Source organism: Engystomops pustulosus, chromosome 7 (assembly GCF_040894005.1).
Source record: "Engystomops pustulosus chromosome 7, aEngPut4.maternal, whole genome shotgun sequence".
NCBI classification, from domain to species: domain Eukaryota; kingdom Metazoa; phylum Chordata; class Amphibia; order Anura; family Leptodactylidae; genus Engystomops; species Engystomops pustulosus.
This window is the reverse complement of record NC_092417.1, coordinates 88,235,399-88,260,190: the sequence shown is the minus strand read 5'-3', so window position 1 is coordinate 88,260,190 and position 24,792 is coordinate 88,235,399. Positions and strand designations below refer to the sequence as shown.

Sequence of the window (24,792 nt, the reverse complement as noted above, 5' to 3'; positions counted from 1 at the left end):
GCAGCACAGTGGCTCAGTGGGTAACACTACAGCTTTACAGCACTGTGGTCCTGGCTTCAAGTCCCACCCAGGTCAACATCTGCAAAGAATTTGTATGTTCTCTTCGTGTTTGCGTGGGTTTCCTCCGGGTCCTCCTGTTTCCTCCCACACTCCAACAGATACTGGTAGGTTGATTAGATTGTGAGCCCCATGGGGACAGGGACTGATTTGACAAGCTTTGTGCAGCACTGCGTAATCTGTAGGCGATATATAAATAAAGAATTATTATTATAATAAATCTTGGGCTGCATTTACACAAAAGTAAGGGGGACGTATGTACAGGCGCAAGCTTGCGGACGTATATACGTCCCCCATAGACGGCAATGACCACACATGGGCCACACATGTGCTGCATATGTTCGTGTAAATGCGGCCTTAAAGTCAAATGTGCCACTTATTACTTGTGTGGTCAGGGGTGCCTACCCTTGCCTATCTGCCCCCCCCCCCCCCCCAGCCATTCCAGAGGTGGTCTGCTAAGGCTTCCCAAAGCATTTCACCCTAATTAGCATATTAATAAAGTTTTAACTTTTAGCACAGAAGTTTCATGTGTGGGTATAGCCCTATGTTACATCATAGCTACTTTGGGTGGGAAAAATCATGGCGAATGATGAATTGGCCTAGTAGAGCAATTGTCTGCCAAGAAAAAGGATCTGACTGATCAAAAAAAACATTAACCTCTCCTATGTCACTTAGTGTGATTAGGCAATTTTACAGTCTGGAAAAGCTTCCTCCCAGGGCAAAGATTTGATGCCACATCTGTCTTGCAGGGCGATGTGGGGTAATGAGGACCTTAACAAATTCACCAATATGGGGGGCTTGGGAAGCTTGGTGACCACTGTGCAGGAAAAAATGGTCAATCTGACACATTGAAAATTTAGCTCTGTATATCCTTTATTCCCGAGAGATAAATCAAACCTCCACCAATTATAAAGTGATGGTATGTCCCATTGTTGTGACTTGCCTGATTAGTTGGATAATACCCCTATACGTAAACTAAGGATGTTTTGATTTTGAGGGTGCTGTGCTCCTGCAGCTTGCCTTAAAGGAAACCACTTGCTGTCAGACACTTGTATCTTCTACCCGCTCAGTGCTTCTGACATTTTCACAGCACAATTGATTAGACTTAAGTTACATTGTAATAGAAAATGATATTTAACTGAGTTTCTGGAGAGATCTGCTGGAGGTGCCTCAGGGGACCCTTAGGTGAGAATGATATGAGTCGTTCTGTAGCGTAATCCCCCAGACAAGCGCGACAGCCTCCTCCATTCAACTTGAAGTTGGTTTCTCTGCTGCGATGAACAATTTGTAGGTTACAATGCTCCTGGGATTGAGATTTGTCTTTATCGTCTTCCATCTTGACTTTAAGCGAACCCAGATGCACCTTATTCTGATTCTGCGATAAGTCCTACAGATGGTGTTTGTATTTTCTCTCTCAATTAATAATTCCTTTATTTATATAGCGCACACATATTACGCAGCACTGAACAGAACTTGCCAGATCAGTTCAGTTCCTGTCCCCATGGGACTCACAAATCTAATCAACCTACCACTATGTTTTGGTATGTGGGAGGAAACCGGAGGACCTGGATGAAACCCATGTAAACACGGAGAGAACATGCAAACTCTTTGCAGATGTTGGCCAGCGGTGCAAGTATCTAGTGCTAACCACTGAGCCACTGTGCTGCCCTACTCTTCTCTAGTGGTGATTTGCTTTAAGAGGGTTTTCCCACAAAAGAAAATTCTCACATCTCAATCCCCTAGTGATGTTTACACAATATCATTATCATTTTTTTTACACAATATTAAGATCATTTTAACCCCTTACTTTACAATTTTACTCAGTGTTTTTGCTGTTTTAGCTCCTATCATTCCCTAGGCTCCTCAGTGCAAAATCCTAGGGTGTGGGCAGGGATTCTCTAAGCAGACACATTGTCACCCCACAGAACTAGAGGGATCATAATGTGGTTAGATTATCAAGGTACAGGTGTGTTTGCACTTTCATCTGGCTACTGACATTATATTAACACACTGACACATAGAGATATGAGACAGATTAGAGATGATGAGATGCATGATGCCTATTACACAGAAGCTGATGGACCATTACACTTTTAGACTTTTAGCTCTTCTACATCTCACAGATAAGTGCCTGCCTCCCACTTCCCCCAGATCACTTATCTCCTTGTAGTTTGCAGCTTCTCTCTGCTCACAACATCCTGGTAGGAAGTGAATCAGTGAGTGAGCTCCGTGCAGGGGGCGGGGCTACAGGCACAGAGCAGAGAGACAGAAATCTCATCTACACTCTGTCACATACAAATCCAAGATGCTGGCCCGACCCTAAAGTCAGAATTTACATGGTCATGTCTAGGGGCAAATGAAATAGTGTACAGCAAGACTGATAGAGACAGGTTGTACTTATATCCATGAAATGCTGTATTTTTGTTAATAACAGTGAATTAGAGAATGTGTTGTTTTGCTATCCTGAGAACATATAAGAAACTTGTCTTTGTGGGAATACCCCTTTAAGGAGCAATTCCACCCAAATGTACTTGTTAATATGGGATGGTAATAAAAAACAACCCCAAAAAACACACATTTTTTAATACTTGGCAAAAAAAAAGCCTGCAGACATCATATGCAGACATTGCTGATGGTAGAGCAGGCCTTGGCAATGATCTGTGCTTCAATACATTGTAACAGTCCGCACAGGGGAGGCATTACTCCCGGTCATTATGGTCACTTTGATTGGGTAATCCTAGTGACATGAGGCATGAATGTGATAGTTAACCAGTTGTTGTTTGTTTCCCATGCCTTGAGGCGAGAGCTCCATCTCTGGGGAGATTACCCGAGGTAAGAGCCCCATCTCGTATCTCAAAAACGCCAAGCTAATAGAACAGTTTTGTCTTTTTTTTCCAATTTGGTGACTGGTAGTCCAACGTGAAGGTTCTTTCATGTAGGAACTTACATTAGGCTATGTTCCCAGGATACCTTTGCATTTTATTTTTAAATTCATGGGAAGAAGTGTAACACTAAATCGACCTTCACAATTGATTTATTGCATTCCAGAAATCCTGATCATATAAAACAGACAATAGTACTTATAATAAAGAACACCAGAAATCGGACTTGCAGCCTAATTGTCGACATGAAAAGAGAGCAAGGCTGACTTACATACAGTACCATGTCAGCTACTCAAGAGACCCACTTCTGCATTCCAAAGCCTGCATCTGTCTATTCCAACTCCTTCACTTTGAACAAAACAAAGCATAACCAGATAAACATGAGGAGGGAAAGAACAGTTTGGGAGTAATCAAAGAAACAAACGGGAAGAAAGAGGGCATTAGAAGAGAAGTATGTTACATCGCAGCGGGCGTGGCACTGAACACCATAGTCTTACCTTGGTTCAGGGCCTAGCACCTCAGGGTTAGCATATTGGATCCTGGGTTCCCACGTGGCATTAAAGGAAATCTACTATTTTGCTTTTATGCATTATGAAACAAACATATCTTGAGAATGCTGTAGCTACACTGATGCTGAAACATGTCTTGTTAAATGACTGAACTTAGTGGTGTTGCTGAAAAAACTATTATAAAATGATAATGAGGCTGTGTTGCTCCTGTGGCTGCCTGGCGCTTCTCCTCTTACCCTAATTATGCACTGCTTGTCCTACCCAGCATAATCCGAAAATACGTAATCACGGTGTTGTCCCTGACAGGCAGAAGTAATCAATCGCTGCACCAATAGTCGCTGCTGTGTATGAGTTATCAAGCTAAGGTAGATTAGTCCTGTCTGGACAGTTCAGGCAGCTCCCGAGTATGTGGAAGTAATGTGTTTATGTATAGCAGCCAGGGCACCCAGCTTTCCCAATGTCCTAATTTTAGAATAGTTTTTTGAGAAAAACCACACCGTTCAGGGATTAAAGAAGATATTTTTCTACATAAGTGTCGCTACAGCATTCTCAAGGTATTTTTGGTTCGCAGTGCATAAAAACAAATGGTAGATTCCCTTTAACCTGTTAACGCTCTGCATATATCAGACTCTGAGCGCTGTAACTTCTATATATCAGATGTGGAGCTGATGCTGACTCGGCTCAAGTTCGGAGCTGGGCCAACATCGGAATATTCTTGGTGAGCTCTGAGACTGGAAGTTGGGCCATATAGAAATAATGGCACGTGAGAAGGGTGAATGACAAGCTATTTCCATAGACAAAGGAGTTAGGAATAGATCCGATGTTCCCGCAAAGACAGAAGGTAGTGGTGTATCTGCTGATATTGGCAGAAAATAGGTGGAAGAGCCTTGTGGACCACTTTAAAATAACCTCAAGACTTCACACAGGATTGATGTAAAAAGTCACCAAATCAAAAAAATATATTGTTGGTCCACCAAGCTAAATCCCACACCTCCAGACCCAGGGGGGAACCATAGAATTATTGAACATAAGGGCTAACAGGCGCTTTTGGGCACTTTACATCTTCTATCCCATAATGCTAAGGAATGAGGGAAGGCTGGGTAGAGTATAGAAGGAGGCTCTTTAGCCAGGCACCATGGAATCGTGCGCAGGGAGAGCAAGGGGCAGGCCAGTTGCTCAATATGGACCCATAAAGGTGCCCAGGCCTCAGCGTGCAGAGGGACTGAAAAGGCTGATTGAGCTGCTCTAGAATACTTTTTTAAGCAAAGGACCCCCAATCTTGGCATCTTGGCCCCTGAATAACCCATTTAAAACTAATTGATTTTTAAAAAATAATTTAGATTGGAGAAAACCCACTACTTTTTTGGGGACTGGAATAGGGAGAGTGCAAAAGTACTACAATGGTTTTGGCAAAAGATCATTTTGAGGGAAGCAATGCAACCAAACCAGGAAATATTATAAGAGGACCATCTAGCCAAGTCCTGCTCCAGAGATTTCCGAATAGGGGGATAATTCACCTCCTAAAGGCTTGATGGAGACAAGTAAATGCCCAAATAGGCCAGTCTATCTTTTCGCCAATTGATTTCCGAGTAAAGGGCCAACCGTTTCATCACCAAATCAGGTACTGAAATATTCAGCCGCTCAGATTTTTGAACCAAAAATTTTAACGAGGACAAAACACATGTGGTTAAAAACCCCTTTTGTCAAATTATGAATGCTTTCTGTGGTGTGTTTCTTCCGATGCATTTGCAATGTATTTCAAACCACATTGGGTAAATGTAGAATACATGCCCAGGTATATCCTCCACTCCCGGATCATTGCGGTTGCAGAGCATCTGAACCAGGTGTCAGGACGTCAGATCTCAAGTTATTTGTGGTATCTCTGCTGCTGAGCTCCAGCTTCAGGCGTAAAGCTCCCTATAGCAAACTTCCTGGCACTCTCAGGTCTATCTGGAAGACATTTGCTAGTATCTCAGCATTGTCTTTTTTTTATTTCTTTGGCAATAATAAACTTGGGAAGGATGGGGGAAGGGGGTCATAATTATCTCCTTTCTATTGTGCAGCTTCCCAAAATGCCTTGCACATATTAAGCCATTAAAGTTCTTTAAAAGACTTTGATTTTTTAGTCACCAAAAATAGCAATAACACATCTCTCAAGGCGTCGTAAATTTCCTGGCATAAAAAAAAAAAATAAAGAAATAAACTATTGAGAGCTGCTTAGCATAAGAAAAGAAATCATTGGGAGAAGCGACTTGGTGAGGTGGGGAGGTTTATAAAAGAGAAAATTATCAGGATTATACAAATAAGGAATCTTGAAGCGCTTGAATTTCTTTATTGATTGATATATGATACAAAGCTGAATCTTTTGGAAGGTGGCAGATCTGATGAACACACATTTATGGTCCTCCTTCATATCATCTCTAAATAATGTTTAATAAGGAACTTCATGATCTGTAGCTGATGGTAAATCAATAGCAACCTTCTCTGTATTGGGTTAAGTTGATATTATAGGGGTATTCTCACAAAGACAAGATTCTTAAATATACGCAGGATAACAAAATAACATATTATCTAATTCACATTCAGAGACTTCCTCTACAAGTTACAGACAGTTAAGGTCTTTATAGAAGAGCTGACTGTTTTATTGATTAGGTGAGTTAGTAGGGATGAGAGTGTCATTGTGTTTTATATCCATCTCATAATCTCTGTTCTGTCTCATCTCTCTTTTTCTGTGTGCCAGATACTAGTGGAATGTTCCAAAGCTAAATGAAAGTGTAGATAAACCCTGTACCCTGATAATCTAAGAACATTGTCAGCACACAGCATCTCATAGCAATCATGAAGTGTCTGGTTAGGATCTCTGCCAACATTCTGGATTCTTACACTGACCTATCTAGGAAGTGACAGGACCAAAAACAGCAAGAAAACTGCCCAAAATTGCAAAGTAAGGGGTTCAAAATGATCTTTATTGTGTAAACATCACCGGGGAATTAAAATTTGAGAGCTTTCTTTTATGGAAAAACCCTTTTAAGAAAATTTTTAGGGTTTAGATTTGGAACTGGATAGATACCCTGAGTCAAATGATTTAAATGGTTCTCACAAAACTGTGTCTCAATCAACAGAACCCATTACAGATTTGGCATTGACATCAATGAGGAAAGCAGGCGATCAAGCTGTATCCAAAGAAATAGATACAACTAAGAATATCTAGAGATTTGTAATTGTTGGCTTCTATTGCTTCTTCTGAGGTTGTATTCTGACTTTCTCCTTCTTTTGAACATAAAAAAATGTGAAGTGATATAAATGTTTAGGAGGTCCAGCTACATAATAAGGTGCTTTGCCATCCAGAGCTCTTAACAAGGGTAATGACTCATGTGAAATATCCAGGACTGAGGGATAACATAGAGGGGAGGAGTAAACAGTGCGGGTTAGTGTAGATTGCAAAAGGTAGAATAGATAGGCCTGTCTGAAGAAAAGGGGTCAAGGTTACATCAAGGAACTAGTCTGATGATAGTTCATAGAAGTGCGTTCCAGAGAATTAGTGCAGCTCAGGAGAAGACCTGGGGACGTGAGTGGAAGGCTTGATTATACAGTGTCCACTAAAAAAAGATGTGATATAAAGCAAACGGACTGGTAGAATATCTTTATTGAAAAACCATCAAGAACCCCACAGTCACGATCTGCGGTACATAGGCACCATGATGCTGTGGAACGTCATGGCTTCTGGCCAAAATGCAGGATGACAGGTTCAAAGGTTCAGTTGTTTCTGAGAGCCAAGAGGAAGGAATAGAAGTACCCCCTCAAGCGATCGCTGTGATTGGTCAGTTAGTATAGACTGCCAATCACAGCAGAAAGCAGGCTTCTCCGGTTGAACTCCCAGTATCTATGACCGATCTCCTTCACGGAGAAAGGAGATCAGATGCCTACAGTGACCCTCCACACCATAAATCACTTGCACACCACATACAATTAACCCCTTAACTGTCCAGCTGCTCAAATGGGAAAATTTTCTCGAAAATGAGGAAAATTGCTGTTAAAAATAAAAGCCTTCTACCATCCTACAGATATAAAAGAATTAAAAAAAAAATGTTGCCAGCATAAAGCAGACATATGGTGAATGTTATTTATTAATTTTTTTGCTGTATGACTATTTGTTCCAAAATTAAGTGTTTAAATATGGCAAATTTCTACAAATATTTGCTATTTTTCAGTTTCATAAATAAATGTTAAATAAAACATTCAAATATTTCAACTAACAATGTACAATGTGTCACAAAAAAACCTCAAAATCAACTTGGTATATTACATTGTTCCAAAGTTATTACAATTTAAATAGACACATGTCAGATTTAAAAAAAATAGGGCTGTGTCCTTCAAGGATTAAAAAGTACCAAAGAATATACGGGAGGGACACACCTGGTTGAAATATACACCCTGGTTGCAAATACACAGAGGGGCTGCCATAATAAGATCTATACATCAAGAGGCCAAATATATGAAACGATAAATGAACAGAGCAGAATAGGCAGGGATTATCGTTAGAATAGGCACCTTTCAAAGTGCAACGGAAGTTTAGCTGAACAAGCCATTTGGGGAGACCTAGCAGTGGCTTATATTGCTATAGGGCAGTGATGGCGAACCTTTTTGATCCTCAGTGCCCAAACTTAAACCAAAAGCCACTTATTTATTGGAAAGTGCCAGCGCAGCAATTTAAGCAGTAATGTAATTCTCCTTGTTCATTGATAACTTTCAATCCTTCAGCATCCTAAAGACACCAATGCAGTTGAAAAGATGAGGGCAAATTCATCTATCATTGTAGGAAGATTCTTTGAGTCCTGTCTGGTGAACTTCATTCTGGTGTGATGTGCCTGGGTGCCCACAGAGAGGGTTCCGAGTGCCACCTCTGGCACCAGTGCTATAGGGCGAGGGGAGGTGTACTAAGATGTGTTAGCTCATCACAGCACTGCACCACCCTATGTAATTGTGAGTTTGTATTTAAGTTAAAGGGGTTTTCTTTTTTTATGTGTCTATGACCTATCCACAGGATTACTCATAAATACATCAAAGATAGTGGTCCCATTTTTTGGGACTGGCACATATCTAAGGAAGTGGTGTCTCCTCTCATGTATCAATGATCTGTCTTATGGATTTGTCATACATGTTGTAGATGTAAACCCCTTTAATGGGCAACCAGTGCAGAAACTGGAGGGCATCTGTATAATGTCAGGAATAAAATACAAGCCTTAAAACCCTAAGGAAAGGGCAGATTCATTGCGTTTAAGGTGCATGTAGCAAGAATGTGTAAGTGATTTGAATGTAGTGTAAACTGAGGTCCTAGTCAAAGACAACTCCACACATTAGACCCTTTGCATCAGAGTTGCCCTGTCTGTCAAAGAGAACCTGTCATCATGATTTTCCATTTTTCACCTTATGGGTTCACTATTCCAATTTGCTTTTATAATTACCATTACTGCTTCCAATTGCTGGCAGATTATACCTGGTTTTTTGTCAGGAGAGAGGATAGAGTCATGGAGTGGTACCACTAGCGTTAATTGTGAAAGCAGATTGAGAATTAGTATTAATACGGCTATGGAAAAATTTTACTAGGTGAAAATATGAAATCCTGATGATAGGTTCCCTTTTAGTTACCCTCTTGCCCGCTTCCCAGTGCAGAGATGATTACTGGGCTCTTCTACATCAGTATGTCCAGTATTTATATTCTTAACAGTGAGTGGCATCAGAAGATATCCTCTAAATGTGAAGCGTTTTCACGTAGTGGTGCTGTGCCTCTCCCTTTTCTAGAGGTGGTGCTGTTGGAGTATATGCCATGTGTTTTTTTTGTTTTTTTTTTACAGCTGGTGAACATTTCCCTGAAAACAAATACAAAAATATAGACTTACTGTTATCATCCATGTGTAAAACTGGGAGAGGAGCTGTCACAATTGTGGACAACCCCACCCCACCAGGAATGTTACATCTAGCTGTCTTTATCATAGCAGAGGAATGTGCCAGGAAGCCTCCATAATGGAACTTTGCCTTTTTAGAGCAGCCAAAACCCTTATAGCTTTAAATCTCAAGTCTGTCCAGCATCTGCTCGCACATCCTGTGCTGCTGTAATACTTATACACTGGCATGTAAGGAATGATTTCCTTTAGTCCAGTGATGGCTAACCTATGGCACTGGTGCCAGAGGTGGCACTCGGAGCCCTTTCTGTGGGCACTCAGGCCATCACCAGAGATGACTCCAGGTATCTTCCTGCAGTCCCAGACAGCCCAGGACTTGCTGTGCACAGAGCTATTTTAAAGTGACAGTTCTACCTGGGACTATTTTCTGCTTTATTGGTGTCCTCAGGTGCTGCTATCAATGAAAACTGTGACAGAGAAGGGAGTATAAATCACAAATTACATTTCTGTGTTGGCACTTTGCGATAAATAAGCGAGTCTTGGTTGTAGTTTGGGCACTCGGTCTCTAAAAGGTTCGCCATCACTGCTTTAGTTGGTCAGTCATTTTAGGGATGGTTCTTTTAACAGATAAGCTTATGGTCACGAGCCGTTTTGCACCAGTGAATGACTCGATAATACAAAAATGAATCTAGTCACTGTTAAACTTTTTTAACTTTGTTATTTTGCAAAAAATGTGATGATCATTATTAGAGAACAGTAATGATTGTAGTTCCTAGAAAGATTATAATGACATTTTCAGAAAGTTACTCCAATCAGTAGGAGGTGCACAGGCCTTTGCTTTGAATGACTCCAGCACATCTACAGCCACAGGACATCACTGGTCTCTCACACTGCTCTGCTGGGATTTGGTCCTGTCTTCCTCCCATCTTATCCACGGTTCTGTGTCTGTTGTGAGTTTGTTGGCCATAACTTTGTCACTTAGGACAAAGGTTTTCTATTGCTATTGCTTTACCCATTTTGCCGTGTGATGGGGGACATTGTCCTGCATGGTATTTACTGGCTGATTGAGTGAAGAACACAAGGAAGGAAACATGTGTTGTTGACAGGAATGTGGAGTCGTTAAGCCAAACCTCCAACTCCACAGTCCTGTTTTCTTGGTTATTATATTGTGGTTTTATATAAATTTGGGAAATTCCTTCCCTGTGCCTTATTTCTCTGATCTGTAGCAAAGGAGCTTCTGAGCATGTACATAAAATGCAGCACACACATTTGAAATTTTGAATTTTTTTTAATTACATGTTTGTGGATTTTGTCCATTTTACCACAACCACTGATTCCACATCCCTGGTTCTGAAACACACTTGCATTCACTGTCATGTAGCTGTATGAGGGACCCAACTCCTGCTGCAGAAAACATTCCCTAGACCAGTGATGGCTAACCTATGGCACTGGTGCCGGAGGTGGCACTCGGAGCCCTTTCTGTGGGCACTCAGGCCATCACCAGAGATGACTCCAGGTATCTTCCTGCAGTCCCAGACAGCCCAGGACTTGCTGTGCAGAGCTATTTTAAAGTGACAGCTCTACCTGGGACTATTTTCTGCTTTATTGGTGTCCTCAGGGGCTGGTATCAATGAAACTGTGACAGAGAAGGGAGTATAAATCACAAATTACATTTCTGTGTTGGCACTTTGCGATAAATAAGCGGGTCTATGTTGTAGTTTGGGCACTCGGCCTCTAAAAGGTTCGCCATCACTGCCCTAGACCATGACACTGACTTCATTTCACACTTGGCGATCAGTCTTTCCCAAGTTTGTTGACAATAATGATTCCCATTAGACCCATATATATATTAAACTTGCTTTTATTGCTAAATATAAAGGGAACCTACCACCACGAATCTATTTATAAAGGTAGATCAGGTGGTAGGTGGATCTTTAGGACGTGAGGATAGCCCTTTTAAGGGCTAATCCTCACATCCCCGCAATTTTTTTTAATAACTTTTATTCTACTAATATATAAATTTTGTAAAAAGGCTACTGGGGCATGGAGTAGCCGGAGCTGAGGCTATACAGCGTGGATACACCACACCCCAATAGCCTCTTCGATCCTCCTACCTGAAATATTCAGCACACAACTCATTGTGGCTGCACTCCCTCGTCCGAGAAACCTGCCGTCTGCGCATGCGCACAACAGCAGGCCGCGCAGACTCGGGCCTGCTGTTTTGCACATGCACAGATGGGAGGTTTCTTGGACAAGGGAGCGCAGCTACGAGGAGCTACGCACCGAAGATTTCGGGTAGGAGGATCGAAGAGGCTACTGTGGCGTGGAGTAGCCGCGTCGTGTAGCCTCAGCTCCGGCTACTCCATGCCCCAGTAGCCTCCTTACAAAATGACGTCTTAGTAGAATAAAAGTTATTAAAAATTTGCGGGGACGTGAGGATTAGCCCTTAAAAGGGATATCCTCACGTCCTATAGATCCACCTACCAACTGATCTACCTTTTATAGGCTTGACAATAAAGGTAGTCCTGGTTGGTTATCACCCATTTTTTCCAAAAACTGTTCACTTTACAAATGTTGCCTCCTACATGCTATAATATACTTTATGTAACTTCAATCATCTTGGGATTTTTGCTGCTAACCCCATGTCTACCTTGTAGCAATCAGTACTTTTAAGGGATCGCTTCTCCAAGGTGTCCTCAATAATCTGCTTTGAGCGCTCTTTTGGACGTTAAACTTAATCTTGCCGCTCTAATATCCACACTCGAAGTGTGTGAGAAGTCCCAGCTGTTGCCAGACACTTGTGGTTTGATCTTGAGAATCGCAGATGACTCTTCAGTGGCTTTCGGATTGTGGAGGACGCATAACGAGACTACCTCACACCATTCCGCTGCCTTCTGCTAATTGGATACCAAACACAGGACATGGCGATATATACCCCTGGTGATTGATTATTGTAGACACCTTTCCGGCCACTTAACCTTTGTGTATAAATATACACGCCATGCCAGCCGGGAAGAGGTTAAACGGTAATGCTAAACAGCTGTCAGCTGCAGCGTGCGGTCACCAGCCGGCCTGTTTAATAACCTCCTCGTCTAAAACAGGCCAAGGCTTCTGCAGATCAAGTATTGATATTTTTGAGTGATCTGCAAGGAAGGGTGGGAAAGCGAGCGCTTAAAGTATGTATAACGCCGTAGCCTCTAATTTTATTGATTCTAAAAGAACAGAAGACAATGGTGGAAAAAAATGAATAGAACTCGGCTCTCATTAAGTTGCATATATAATAAATGTCACAAGGTTGCAGGCGGGCGCTCGGTATGATCTTAGTGAGTGTAGAATGAGTTATTGTGAGATTCTTTCGAATGCTAAATAGTTATTTAATCTTAGTTTATATTGGAGGCGATTGTGGTATTTCTTAAAGGCGACGGTTTAGAACTGACCCTTTGATATCACCACAATCTACTTTTATCCCTGTAGTGAGAGCTACCTTCTCGGACCAGGGCAACACTGAACAATGCTGCCCACATAGGCACTGGTAATTGGCATAGACCTATACCGGTGGATGTCCGAAATTTCAGATTTCCGAGTGTAAGAGTCTCTTGTCAGTGTTCCCAAAACATGCCTGATTTTCGAATGTTTGCACAAAGGTATGTGGAAACAAATTAGAAAGTGATCTTGTTGTATGTTGTACTTATATCCTGCAGGTTACTTGCCTTTTTGGTGAGCATTGTGCATACATGTGGCATTCAGAATATTTGATCATCGGCTATCTGTGAGGTATTATTGAAATGTAAGACATACATACGCAGCGCTTATATTGCGCTTTGAAATGCAATTCTAAGTCTGCGTCTAGAGGCTTGCCCCGAAACACTGAAACACTTGTGATCAAGTGTAAACCATACAAAACACGTGGAACTTGTTGCCAATCGCAAGTATTTCAGTGGGAATACATCTGCAATTGGGCAGAGCCCCTCCTCCAGCCTTTGAATTGTGTTTCAAAACGTAATTCACACATTGCACCTGAAAGCGTCACCGGCATCAAAGACATTGCCTCTACACCACTATGTGGACACCACGTAAAAACATATAGGGGAAAAATTACAATTGCATGTGTTAACTTTTTGGGCTTCACTATTTTAATAATTACTTTGCCTGATAATCAACCAGAGGAGCACAATGATCTACACGATCTATGGCACGCATGTTTGATTAACCTGTGCTAAACCTTCTCCAGTGTACCCAGAAATATTGCTCACATTTGACTCATGTGTCTGCCCCCATCATTCACTTAACCCACCTCATCAACTCCCAAAAACCTAAAATATTCCTAAAAGCCTCCAGACCAGTGATTTAATGTCATTGTACCTCCACGTTCCTTTGTACAACCAGACATGAATTTTAAAGACGTCACCCAGCTCAAGGCTTCTTCAGCTACCCATAACATTACATAGAAGGGACAGCGGCTGTCCAGAATTTTTATATGTGCTCTAGCCAGTTAAAAAATACTTTCAGTATACCCCATAATATAACCATTTTGCATAATGTTTTGTTATAACTTTGTCATAATATTCCTAGTTGACATGTGAATATATATATTGATAACTGATGTCATCATTTCCCTTTATGCATCTGAATGGATCCCTCTACTTGGCCATCTATCCATCTATACATTACTAGGAGGAATAACCGAGTTAGCATATAGTGCAATGATCTACGGAATTATGCTTTACTTCTTTTTCAGTTGTAAAGATTTCCAATAGTCTCAAGTAAATGTTTAGAATGGTAATGTAAAAAAAAATTGTCCATTTGAAATAAAACCTTCACAGGACAGCCATTTGTCGACTTTTATTTCCGCCTTTCCTGTTTTAATATTTTGCAGCCGTCTTGTGTAGGGTGGGGGTGGGGGGGTGGCGGGTTGGTGTAAGGAAGAAAAAAAAGTTATTGATTTGACCTCCTACCTAAAATAATGTTCTTTAGATCTAAAGCTGGTTAGACACATTATCTTGCTGGGTTCAGTGAAGCAAAAACATTCCACAACCTCAACCTTTTCCCTGACCCTCCGCTTTTAACAACTGCCGACACAGTTTTGTGCTGTTATGTGACCATGCACCGATGAAATCTGTCAAACAGCTTCTTGAGTTATTAGGCTGTCTGAGTCTGACCTTTCTGCAATCAAAGATATATGACTTAAGGGCTCAGATTTGCCATGGCAACCGGTCCAATTTGCTGCCGTGAGAAAAGGTCTAATTGTTGCAGAAATTTAATGATCTAGAGCGACATCAGGGCTGTGAGATTTTATGAACTGTTTACACCGTAATTTTCATTTTGTTAATGCCATCTTTTTTTTTTTTTTTTCCGTCTTCTTCTTCCCTTATTGTAACCCGTTCGTCTCTATCACAGCAACAGCTGTCTGTGCACAGGATAAGTGGGGAGGGAGGGGGGAATAAAAAAAAATAAAATCAGCTGTGGCTTTATTGAGATGATTGCAGAGTCGGGTGTATTTTGGGAGCGCTTTCCGCTGCCAGATATTATTAACGCTTAGGTTTTTGCAATGTTAATTAAGGAGAGGCGATACTGAAAAGCCCTGAGCGCCTTACTTAAGAAGGATAAAAAAAATAAGAAAGAAAATCCAAAAATAAAAAAGCTTGAGCTGCCACTTGACCACTACATGATTATTCAGTCAGAAGGGGGAGCATTAAATGGATTGAAGGGAGTGGGGGGGATAGTAGATAGAACGCGTCTGGTGGCATTTTTGCAGGTTATCAGCAGTGACATGTCAGTCTCACAGTGTATGTGGGGACACTGTCCTTAGCAGAGTAGAACAATGGCGCGAATTAGTGCACTAGACAGGAAAGAAAACACAGCCGATGAGAAGGTCTCTCTTTCTGAGTGCTGCGGATCACTGTCCTGTGCCCGAGGAGAGTTCTGCTCTTTCATTAGGTGCTTACTTTTTTATGTCTATTGTATATAATACCTAGCATGAAGGTAAGCTCTTATAGAACTAGAGATGGGTGTTTCCCACTGGGGCAGTAACAATTCAAATTTGTTAGTTAAAGGGGTTGCCCACTTCAGTTCAAGTTTTATGTAGGTAATTTACCAATTTACATCTATAAAATGTTCTAGACTACCTTCTTGAAATGTAAAGTAAAGCCCATCCTTCTTCCGTCTCAGATGGAGGCAGTTGGAGGGTCATGTGATCTACAAATGTCCATGACCAAGCTACATTGGGTACGGAAAGTATTCAGACTCCTTTAAATTTTTCACTCTGTTTCATTGCAGCCAATTGGTAAGATCAAAAAGTTGATCTTATATTTGACTCCTGAGTCTGTCCATTTCCCTAAGATCACCGTAGCTGAGCTCCAGTGATGCAGTAGGGATTAAGTTCCACAAAGGAAGCTATTACTGCAGCCTCCACCAGTCGGGGCTTTGTGGCAGAGTGTGCCTACTGAAGTGAAAGACATGAAATTCTTACAGTTTGTAAAAAAACACATGAAGGACTCCCAGGCCATGAGAAATAAGATAAGACGAAAACTTAACTTTTTGGTCTAAATTCTAAGCAGTAAATGTGGAGGAAACCAGGCAGTGCTCATCACCTGCCCATTGAGGGTGGGGTGGGGATTCATCTGCAGGGGCAGGACAAGAAAAATGGTTAGAAAAATGAACGAGGCAAACAATAGAGAGATCGTGTATGGAAACCTCTTCCAGAGTGCTCTGGAACTCAGACTGGGCCAAAGGTTCACCTTCCAACAAGACAATGGCCCTAAGCACACAGCTAAAATAACAAAGCGGTGGCTTCAGAACACCTCTGACCATTCTTGACTGGCCCAGCCAGAGCCCAAACCCAATTGAGCATCTCTGGAGAGACTTGAAAATGGCCAACATTCACCATCCAACCTGAGGGAACTGGAGAGGATCTGCAAGGGAGAATGGTAGAAGATCCCCAAATCCATGTGTGAAAAGCTTGTTGTACCATTTCTAAGAAGACTTATGGCCTTACTAGCTTAATGCATTTTTTTTTATCTTACCAACGCAACAAAGAGTGAAAATTTTAAAGGGGTCTGAATACTTTTTGTACCAACTGTACCTTCCAGGACCTTATGATAGTATTCATGAATATAAATGTCCTGTTAGGTTGATTTTTCATGGACAGCTAGGATCATATGACCCTCCATCTGTGGCCATTTTATCTGTGGTCAGGAATGTCTGTCTGATAAGGTAAAAGACAGGAAGCTCAATTTACATATCAAGAATGCAGAGCAGAAATTTAATAGATGTAAATTGATAAGTTACCCAATATCTTGCACCCCACATATTACAAGAAACTTAGTTTCTAAAGTTACAAACAGCATTGCCAATGCATTAAAATGGTTGCATTTTAATAACTTATTTTCCAAATTGGAGGAAGTCCACATCTAGGACCCACCTTTTCAGTTTCGTAACATCATATGCGATGTGTGGTTGGGATTGTTAAGGGTTAAGGTTGGGGTGGGGACATGTACATAAACAATACATACATTTCTGAATGCAGCTTTGAAGTTCTGGTGCCCAATAGGATGCCCACAATGTTATGCATTGTGACTAGGTCTTATTGCAGTGCTTATACCCAATAATGTTCCTAAGGTCTAGTTGTATCAAGAGCTCACATTTTAAGGTTTTCTGCTATTTTAGTTGATAAAGAAAGCAACTACTTGTGCTTGATACAAGGTCAGGGACCATTCAGATCCTGGACAAAACCTATAATCCTTTTTGGGCAATATTTGAAATTCCATTGGGTATTATATTTTATAACCTGGAACTGAGCTAATGCGAGTAAGACTTCACTTTTGGCAATTGTGTGGAATATTGTTAGGCTTCAGGTACTTAGCCATAATATAGGCAAGAAGTTATATGGCATTCTAGAAATCTGTGAACCCTACCATTTTGCCTTGTGCCGATTTTAACACTGTGAATTTTGTCTATTGGATTATTTTATAGGGGAAGACAAAATGGTTGAGAGCTAAATGGTAGAAGAATTGCTTACCTATGAGAACATCTGTGTACATGCAATTATAGATTTATTGGACTGATGTTTGCAAGCAGGACCCTATAGTCTGGGGGTCTACAGAATATCTAGGATATTATTCCTTTTCCAGGGCTGGTGTAGAGTTTCTGATCATTGTTACTACCCTGTAATACTAATCTTCACAGGTTATAAAAAGACCCATCATCCACCCTCCCAAACTTTAGCCATAGATTTATAAAAGTTACCAGATGCAAACTATGAAACATATCCAGCCCCAGGGACACAAGGGAAAAACCGACAACAAAAAAAGTTCTATTGTGTTGCATTAAAGTCAAATTGAAGGCCCCGAAACGCGTTTGCATTGCTGATTACTTTGTAGGAACAAATGCTGCGTGCGCCTGACTAAAGAGATTAGCCTGTGCTGGGTTTGTAAGGAAAGTGTAGTGTTTACACAAAATCTGCAAATACTCAATTGAAATGTATTTGAAAAGTGAGACATTCTCATTTGTCTGGGGAGCAGTCGCGGCAAAATCCCAACATCCATCCAATAACAGCACCCGCTAATCAGGTTTATATGTGCATTTTATTTTCCTCCTGAAATGCTATAACAGTATAAACACAATGTATATGTTTATTCATAATATTCTGTATACAGCTGCAATGTGTATGGCTTCAGATGTGCTTTTCAGGTGCCTAGGAAAGCTGGGTAACCACTCCCCTGGGAGCAATATTTTGGGCTTGAAATTGCCCACCCTTCCCTAGAAATGATATACACTAGGAATTGCTGTATGAGTAGAATGGCTGTAAAATGTCCGTAGCTAGACTAGTATTGTACTTCCAAGTCTCTTCAGTGATTAAAAGTTTTATTTAAAGGGGTATTCCCATGAAGAGAAGATTCTTAAATATACTCAGGCTAACAAAATAGCACATTCTCTAATTCACTGTTATTAACAAAAATACATAATTTCACAGAAATAATTCCAACATGTCTGTGTCAGTCCTGGTGTATACAATTTTGTTGGCCCTAGGACCGACCCTAAAATCAGAAGTGTAGGGTCGACAGGACATTTTGTTTTTCTGTCTGACACTCCACTGAGCTGCTCTATGCCTTCAGTTCCCTGGAAAACAGTAGGAGCAGAGTAAATCTGCAAGGTGCTGACAGAAAAGATCTTTATGCCGGGGAGGGAGTGTATGTGATGTATGTGATGGCTGTGATAGGAGAGTTGAGTGTCATGTGTTATATACATCTCATGGATCTCATAATCTGTGATCTGTCTTTCTATGTGTCAGATACTAGTGAATATTCAGAAACTAAATAAAAGTGTAGATAAACCTGTGCCCTGATAATCTAACCACACTGCATCTCACAGCACTAGAGGGATCATAATGTGTCTGCTTAAAGAGTCCCCGCACACACTCTGGGTTCTTACACTGACCAACCCAGGGAGTGATAGGAACTAAAACAACAATAAAACTGAGTAAAACTGTAAAGTAAGGGGTTAAAAATTATCATTACAGGCGGTCCCCTACTTAAGAACACTCGACTTACATACAACCCCTAGGTACAAACGGACCACTGGATATTGGTAATTTAGTGTACTTTAGTCCTAGGCTACAATAAAGAGCTGTAACAGTTATCACAGGTGTCTGTACTGAAGCTTCCGTGTTAATCCTGGATCTTATGACGACCCAACATTTTTAAAATCAAATAGTCACAGAGACCAAAAAAGTTCTGGCTGAGATAGCAATTATAAAATATACAGTTTCGACTTGCATACAAATTCAACTTGGAGAACCCGTCATGCAAAATAACCCCCCTAAACTAAATATATTTTCATAAACTGCCATTAGAGAGCATTGCCTCTATCCCTTCATTGTCCCTCTACATTGTCCTAAAGCTGTATGCAAATGACCTGTGAAATGTCCAATGAAGCATTAGCATATTCAAGCTGTCCACCTTATTCATGAGTGGGAGGCACAGCCACACCCCCAGTGCATGACTGACAGCCTGTATAATGATGTGAGGCTGTATAATGATGTGCTTCCTGGTGCTGGTGGCCACACCCCCTGCAGCCTGTGTGTGCATGTGTGTGTGTATAGGAGAGATACAGCAGCTCCAGGCAGCCATGTTACAGCAGAACATGTCAGATTCATGTGTAGCTGATGTCTGTGTCTTTCACCTGTATATTAGGAGGATGCAGCATGTCAGCAGATGCAGCACACACACTAGCCATGCTTTACTATACATTACATACAGACATGAGCAGGGAGAGGAGAGGGGAGGGGTAACAGCAGTGACATCACTGCCTCTGACCATGTGACCAGCCTCATTTACATGATAAAAAATAGATGATTTTACAATGATTAATGTATGATATAACTAGATAAAGGCTGGGATGGGATCCTTGTGAGCTGCTCCAACAGGTAGAGGTGACAGGACTAGTGACACAGACCTGATGACAGGTGTCCTTTAAGAACAAACCTACAGACCCTATCTTGTATGTAACCCGTGGACTGCCTGTATTGTGTAAATATCACTAGGGGGTTGAAATTTGAGAATTTTCTTTCATGGACAAACCCCTTTTAAAGAGGTATAAAGGCATAACCATTGTGTACTAAAACGTTCTGAAAACTGTTTGGAGTTAAAGGGGTTGTCCCATTTCAGTAAATTTAATGTTATTGTTTGTATTATAAAAAGTTATACAAATTTCCAACATACTTTCTGTATCAATTCCTCATGGTTTTCTAGATCCCTGCTTGCTGTCATTCTATAGAAAACTTCTGCTTCTACTTCCAGTGGACAGAAATCTGACCATGGTCATCACAGAGAGTAATCAGAGCTGTGTGATATAACGAGCTGCGCACCTGTGTGACCATGGTCAGATTTCTGTCCACTGGAAGTAGAAGCAGAAGTTTTCTATAGAATGACAGCAAGCAGGGATCTAGAAAACCATGAGGAATTGATACAGAAAGTATGTTGGAAATTTGTATAACTTTTTATAATACAAACAATAACATTAATTTGGTGAAATGGGACAACCCCTTTAAGTCTCACGTGTGTGGGGGTTTTTTGGAACTTTTCTGACTATGGGGGTGGGAGTGGTTGCAAGAAAGGGAAGTGGCTTGGGGGAAAGTTTGTGCGCCCAAAATTCTGGTGCACAGTTTAGACAAACTAAAAGTAGGTCTATAGTGGGAACCGACAGTCATATACTGCACCAGAATTCATCACCACAGTGATGGCTCAGCAAAGGACAAGTGTTTTACAGCTAGAGACTGACGGAACCTGAGACCCATTATTAAATACCCTTCCCTTGCATTTAATGGCCTTTGACAGACTAGGGCCTCGTGCACACAAACGGATATGGTGGCATACATGGGCCTTGCACAGGCGGATAGCCTAAATGTATATTTAATGCAATAATATGTATATTATATTTGATTACTGCCTATGGTATTTAAACCCGTTCATGGTCATCACTGCGCATGTCAGAAGAAGGAGGTCTTTCCTCCGAAACGTCACACAGGACACAGTCCAGTCGTTCGGTCAACCAGTAAAGCCATGAAAGTTTGAGTGTGGACTTGTACTACAATGGACTACAGCATGCTAGCCGAAAAATGGTGATGTACTAATGCCTTATGTCGATGTTATAAGTAGAAGACATAAAGAATTATCACTGCTATATATGGTCTAAGTTATATTTTCTGAAGCTTGCACAGGCCGGCACATTTTCCACTAATCTATTGCTTTAAAAAATAAATTCTAAATGTGCCACGTTCATCAATTTTTTTCTTATTTCCACCATTTTGGCGTTCTGACGCATTTATTTTCATGTTACTATGCGTCTGGCTACTTTGAAGCAGCTGTTATACTCCTAGTAATGTGAAAACGCACACGTTTTCGACACATGCAGTAAGAATGCAAAGGATATCTTGGCATTCTATGTAGAGATAGAAGCTGTTGAGAGTCACTTACTTTTATTGTCCGTGCAGGTAGATATTGAGGCAATCTCCTGAGTAATATGCAGTCATTCCTTTGTGTTTTAGATGTCAGGAAAACCTTGGAAGAATATGAAGAGGCCTTGAAAAACTTTGAGTCCAGGGTGGAGTTCACTAAGGACCTGCAAAGAATGAGCAATGTAAGTGGCTACAAAAGACCCTCAAGGGCTGGAGCCTTTGGAACTTTGGAACTAAAATTACTAATCTCCAATCTCTTGTTTTCATTGTAGGAATCCAGCGAGTTCTTTGACATCAGGGAAGAAGTGAACATGGACACAGTATGCACCAAAGGTATCCCATCTGTCACCCTCCTTACTGCAAATTGTCAACTTTATGTAATATTACATCATTACATCAGAGGGGATGTGTCCTGCTCGGCCTGCCGTTCTCATCTACAACTCCCCATGTCTGTGCCATTTCTAAGCATGTTATGGGACCAGGGTGATGTCATCTAAGGTCCTTTACCCTTTAACATTTGCAACGTCTACCCTATGTATGTACAGTGGAAGAAAAAAGTATTTAATCAGCCACCAATAGTGCCGTGAGCCGCAAGCTCACCTGAGCGCAGCTCGCCCTTCCCCATTACATAAGGAAGCCTAACAGCGAAACCCGAGTAGTAGTAGGACCTGACCTATCCTTTGCGGCACTGCTGCCCGGCTCAGACACGGTGTGGTGAGTCAAAAGTGTAGTCTCCGCACAGTGCCCACATACAATGCATGTCAATGGCAGCCATCACCTAGCTGCTGTTTTTTTTTCAGCTAGCTTACAGCTGCCACCATGCGTCCATGAGGCCTTGCTTGGCATGTTAGCCCATTCCTCCATGCAGATCTCCTCTACTGATGTGATGTGATGTTTTGGGGGCTGTAGCCTTTGTTACGTTGGTTTCAGCTTTCTGCAGGTCATTCACTAGGTCCCTGCGTGTGGTTCTGGGATTTTTGCTCACTGTTCTTGTGACTATTTTGACCCCACGGGCTAAGATCTTGCGTGGAGCCCCTGATAGAGGGAGATTATAAGTGGTCTTGTATGTCTTCCATTTTCTAATAATTGCTCCCACAGTTCATTTCTTCACAACCAGCTGCTTGCCTTTTGAAGATTCAGTCTTCCCAGCCCATTGCTGATCTCCAATTTTTTCTTCTGGTGTCCTTGGACAGCTCTTTGGTCTTCACCATAGTGGAGTTTGGAGTGTGTCTGTTTATTTGTTTTTAAATGGCAAAAAAAAGTGCCATTTTAGACTTTGGGCGGGATTTTCCGTTACAAGGTAAAACGCAGTGAAAAACGTTATTATATTTTGATCGGGCATTTTCGTATATGTCGATACCTAATGTGTATATGATTTTTACTGTTTATTTCTATTTATATCAGTTCTTGGGAAAGGGGGGTTATTTGAGGTTTTAGGTTTTTTTAGGCCCATGTGGCGCCATCTTTTTGAAGCCACCGGCGGCGATCAGCGGGAAAAATAACCAGCGATCGGTGCCAGGGTGTTATCGGTAATCCTTTGCCACAATATGCAGCAACGACTTACCGGCTATGAAGAGGGCTCAGGATAGGCTATGGAAAGGGCTCAGCCCGTGAGCCCTCTCCATGCACCCGCACCTGGCATGTGACGTAGTATTACGTCACATTTCGGGAAGGGATTAACCCCTTAAGGACCAGGCCCTTTTTCGTTTTTGCGTTTTTATTTTTCACTCCCCACCTTCAAAAATCTATAACTTTTTTATTTTTCCATGTACAGAGCTGTGTGATGGCTTATTTTCTGCGTAACAAATTGCACTACGTAGTGATGGTATTAAATATTCCATGCCGTGTACTGGGAAGCGGGAAAAAAATTCTAAATGCAGTGAAAATGATGAAAAAACACATTTGCGCCATTTCTTGTGGGCTTGGTTTTTACAGCTTTCACTGTGCACCCCAAATGACATGTCTATTTCATTCATTGGGTCAATACGATCACGGGGATACCAAATTTGTATAGGTTTTATAATGTTTTCATACATTTACAAAAATTAAAACCTCCTGTACAGAAAAAAAATTCTTCATTTTGCCGTGTTCTTGCGCTAATAACTTTTTCATACTTTAGTGTATGGAGCTGTGGGTGGTGTCATTTTTTGCGACTTCTGATGACGTTTTCAATGCTTCTATTTTTAGGACTGTTCGACATTTTGATCACTTTTTATAGAATTTTTTCTATTTTTCAAAATGGCAAAAAAATGCCATTTGCGACTTCGGGCGCTATTTTCCGCTACGCGGTTTAACGCAGTGAAAAACGGTTATTATATTTTGATAGATCGGGCATTTTCGGACACGGCGATACCTATTGTGTTTATGATTTTTACTGTTTATTTATATTTATATCAGTTCTAGGGAAAGGGGGGTGATTTGAATTTTTATGTTTTTTTAATATAATTTTTTTTTTTTACTTTTTTTTATTTATTTTTTTTACTATTTTACAGACTCCCTAGGGTACTTTAACCCTAGGTTGTCTGATTGATCCTACCATATACTGCCATACTACAGTATGGCAGTATATGGGGATTTTGCATACCATCTATTATAATGTGCAGATCGCACATTATAATAGATAGCCTCGATCATGACAGTCTGGGATCTTTGTGTGATCCCAGGCTGTCATGGCAACGGATCGCCGCTCCCCGGTGACGTCACGGGGAGTGACGATCGGAGCCAAGATGGCGGCGCCCATGCGCCGCCGGCTCTTTAATGCCGCCGGCAGCTTTGCCGGCGGCAATCAAAGGGTTAACACCCGCGATCGGTGCAAGCACCGATCGCGGGTGTTAGCGACGGGCGTTTGCTTCATTATGAAGCAAATGCCTGGTGAGTATGAAGAGGGCTCAGCCTGTGAGCCCTCTTCATACTCCCCCATGCGCAGTAAGACGTAAGGGTACGAAGGGTATGAAGTTATGCAGAAAACAAGCCCTTACAAGGCTTTTTGCATGGAAAAAGTTAGGGATTTTTATAGGTGGGGAGTGAAAAATGAAAACGCGAAAACGAAAAAGGGCCTGGTCGTTAAGGGGTTACAAATTAAACATTTGGATTTTGTATTTGTTTTCTCACTTTGTCTCTCATAGTAGAGGTCTACCTATGATGTGTCATCTATTAAGTGGAAGAACTTGCACAATTGGTGGATGACTAAATACTTTTTTCCCGCACTGTATCTGATCACATGGAAGTATCATGATGATATTGTGATCACAGCGTGCCTCCATGGACTTCTACTCCTCCCCATTCTCCATGGAGGCATTCTGTAATTTCATGTGATCAGATACATACATGGTATGCGCAAATATAACGGGACCTATGATATTACCATGGTCACATGACCTGAAATGGCCAATGATGTAACAGAGCTCTATCTCAATGTTCCACATAGCAGAATGTTCTGTAGCAGTGAGACCTGTCAATCAGGAACAAGGGCAATGCAAGTCACCATG

General features: G+C 41.3%; 1 protein-coding gene across 1 annotated transcript in view; it reads left to right on the top strand.

Moving 5' to 3' along the window:
• URI1 (URI1 prefoldin like chaperone) overlaps nt 1-24,792 on the top strand; it is a 66,074-nt gene that overhangs the window by 32,851 nt on the left and 8,431 nt on the right. Inside the window, exons 5-6 of the mRNA XM_072117188.1 lie at nt 21,395-21,486; nt 21,577-21,637. Of these exons, the coding sequence (XP_071973289.1) occupies nt 21,395-21,486; nt 21,577-21,637 (153 nt within the window). The remainder of the gene's footprint in view (nt 1-21,394; nt 21,487-21,576; nt 21,638-24,792) is intronic.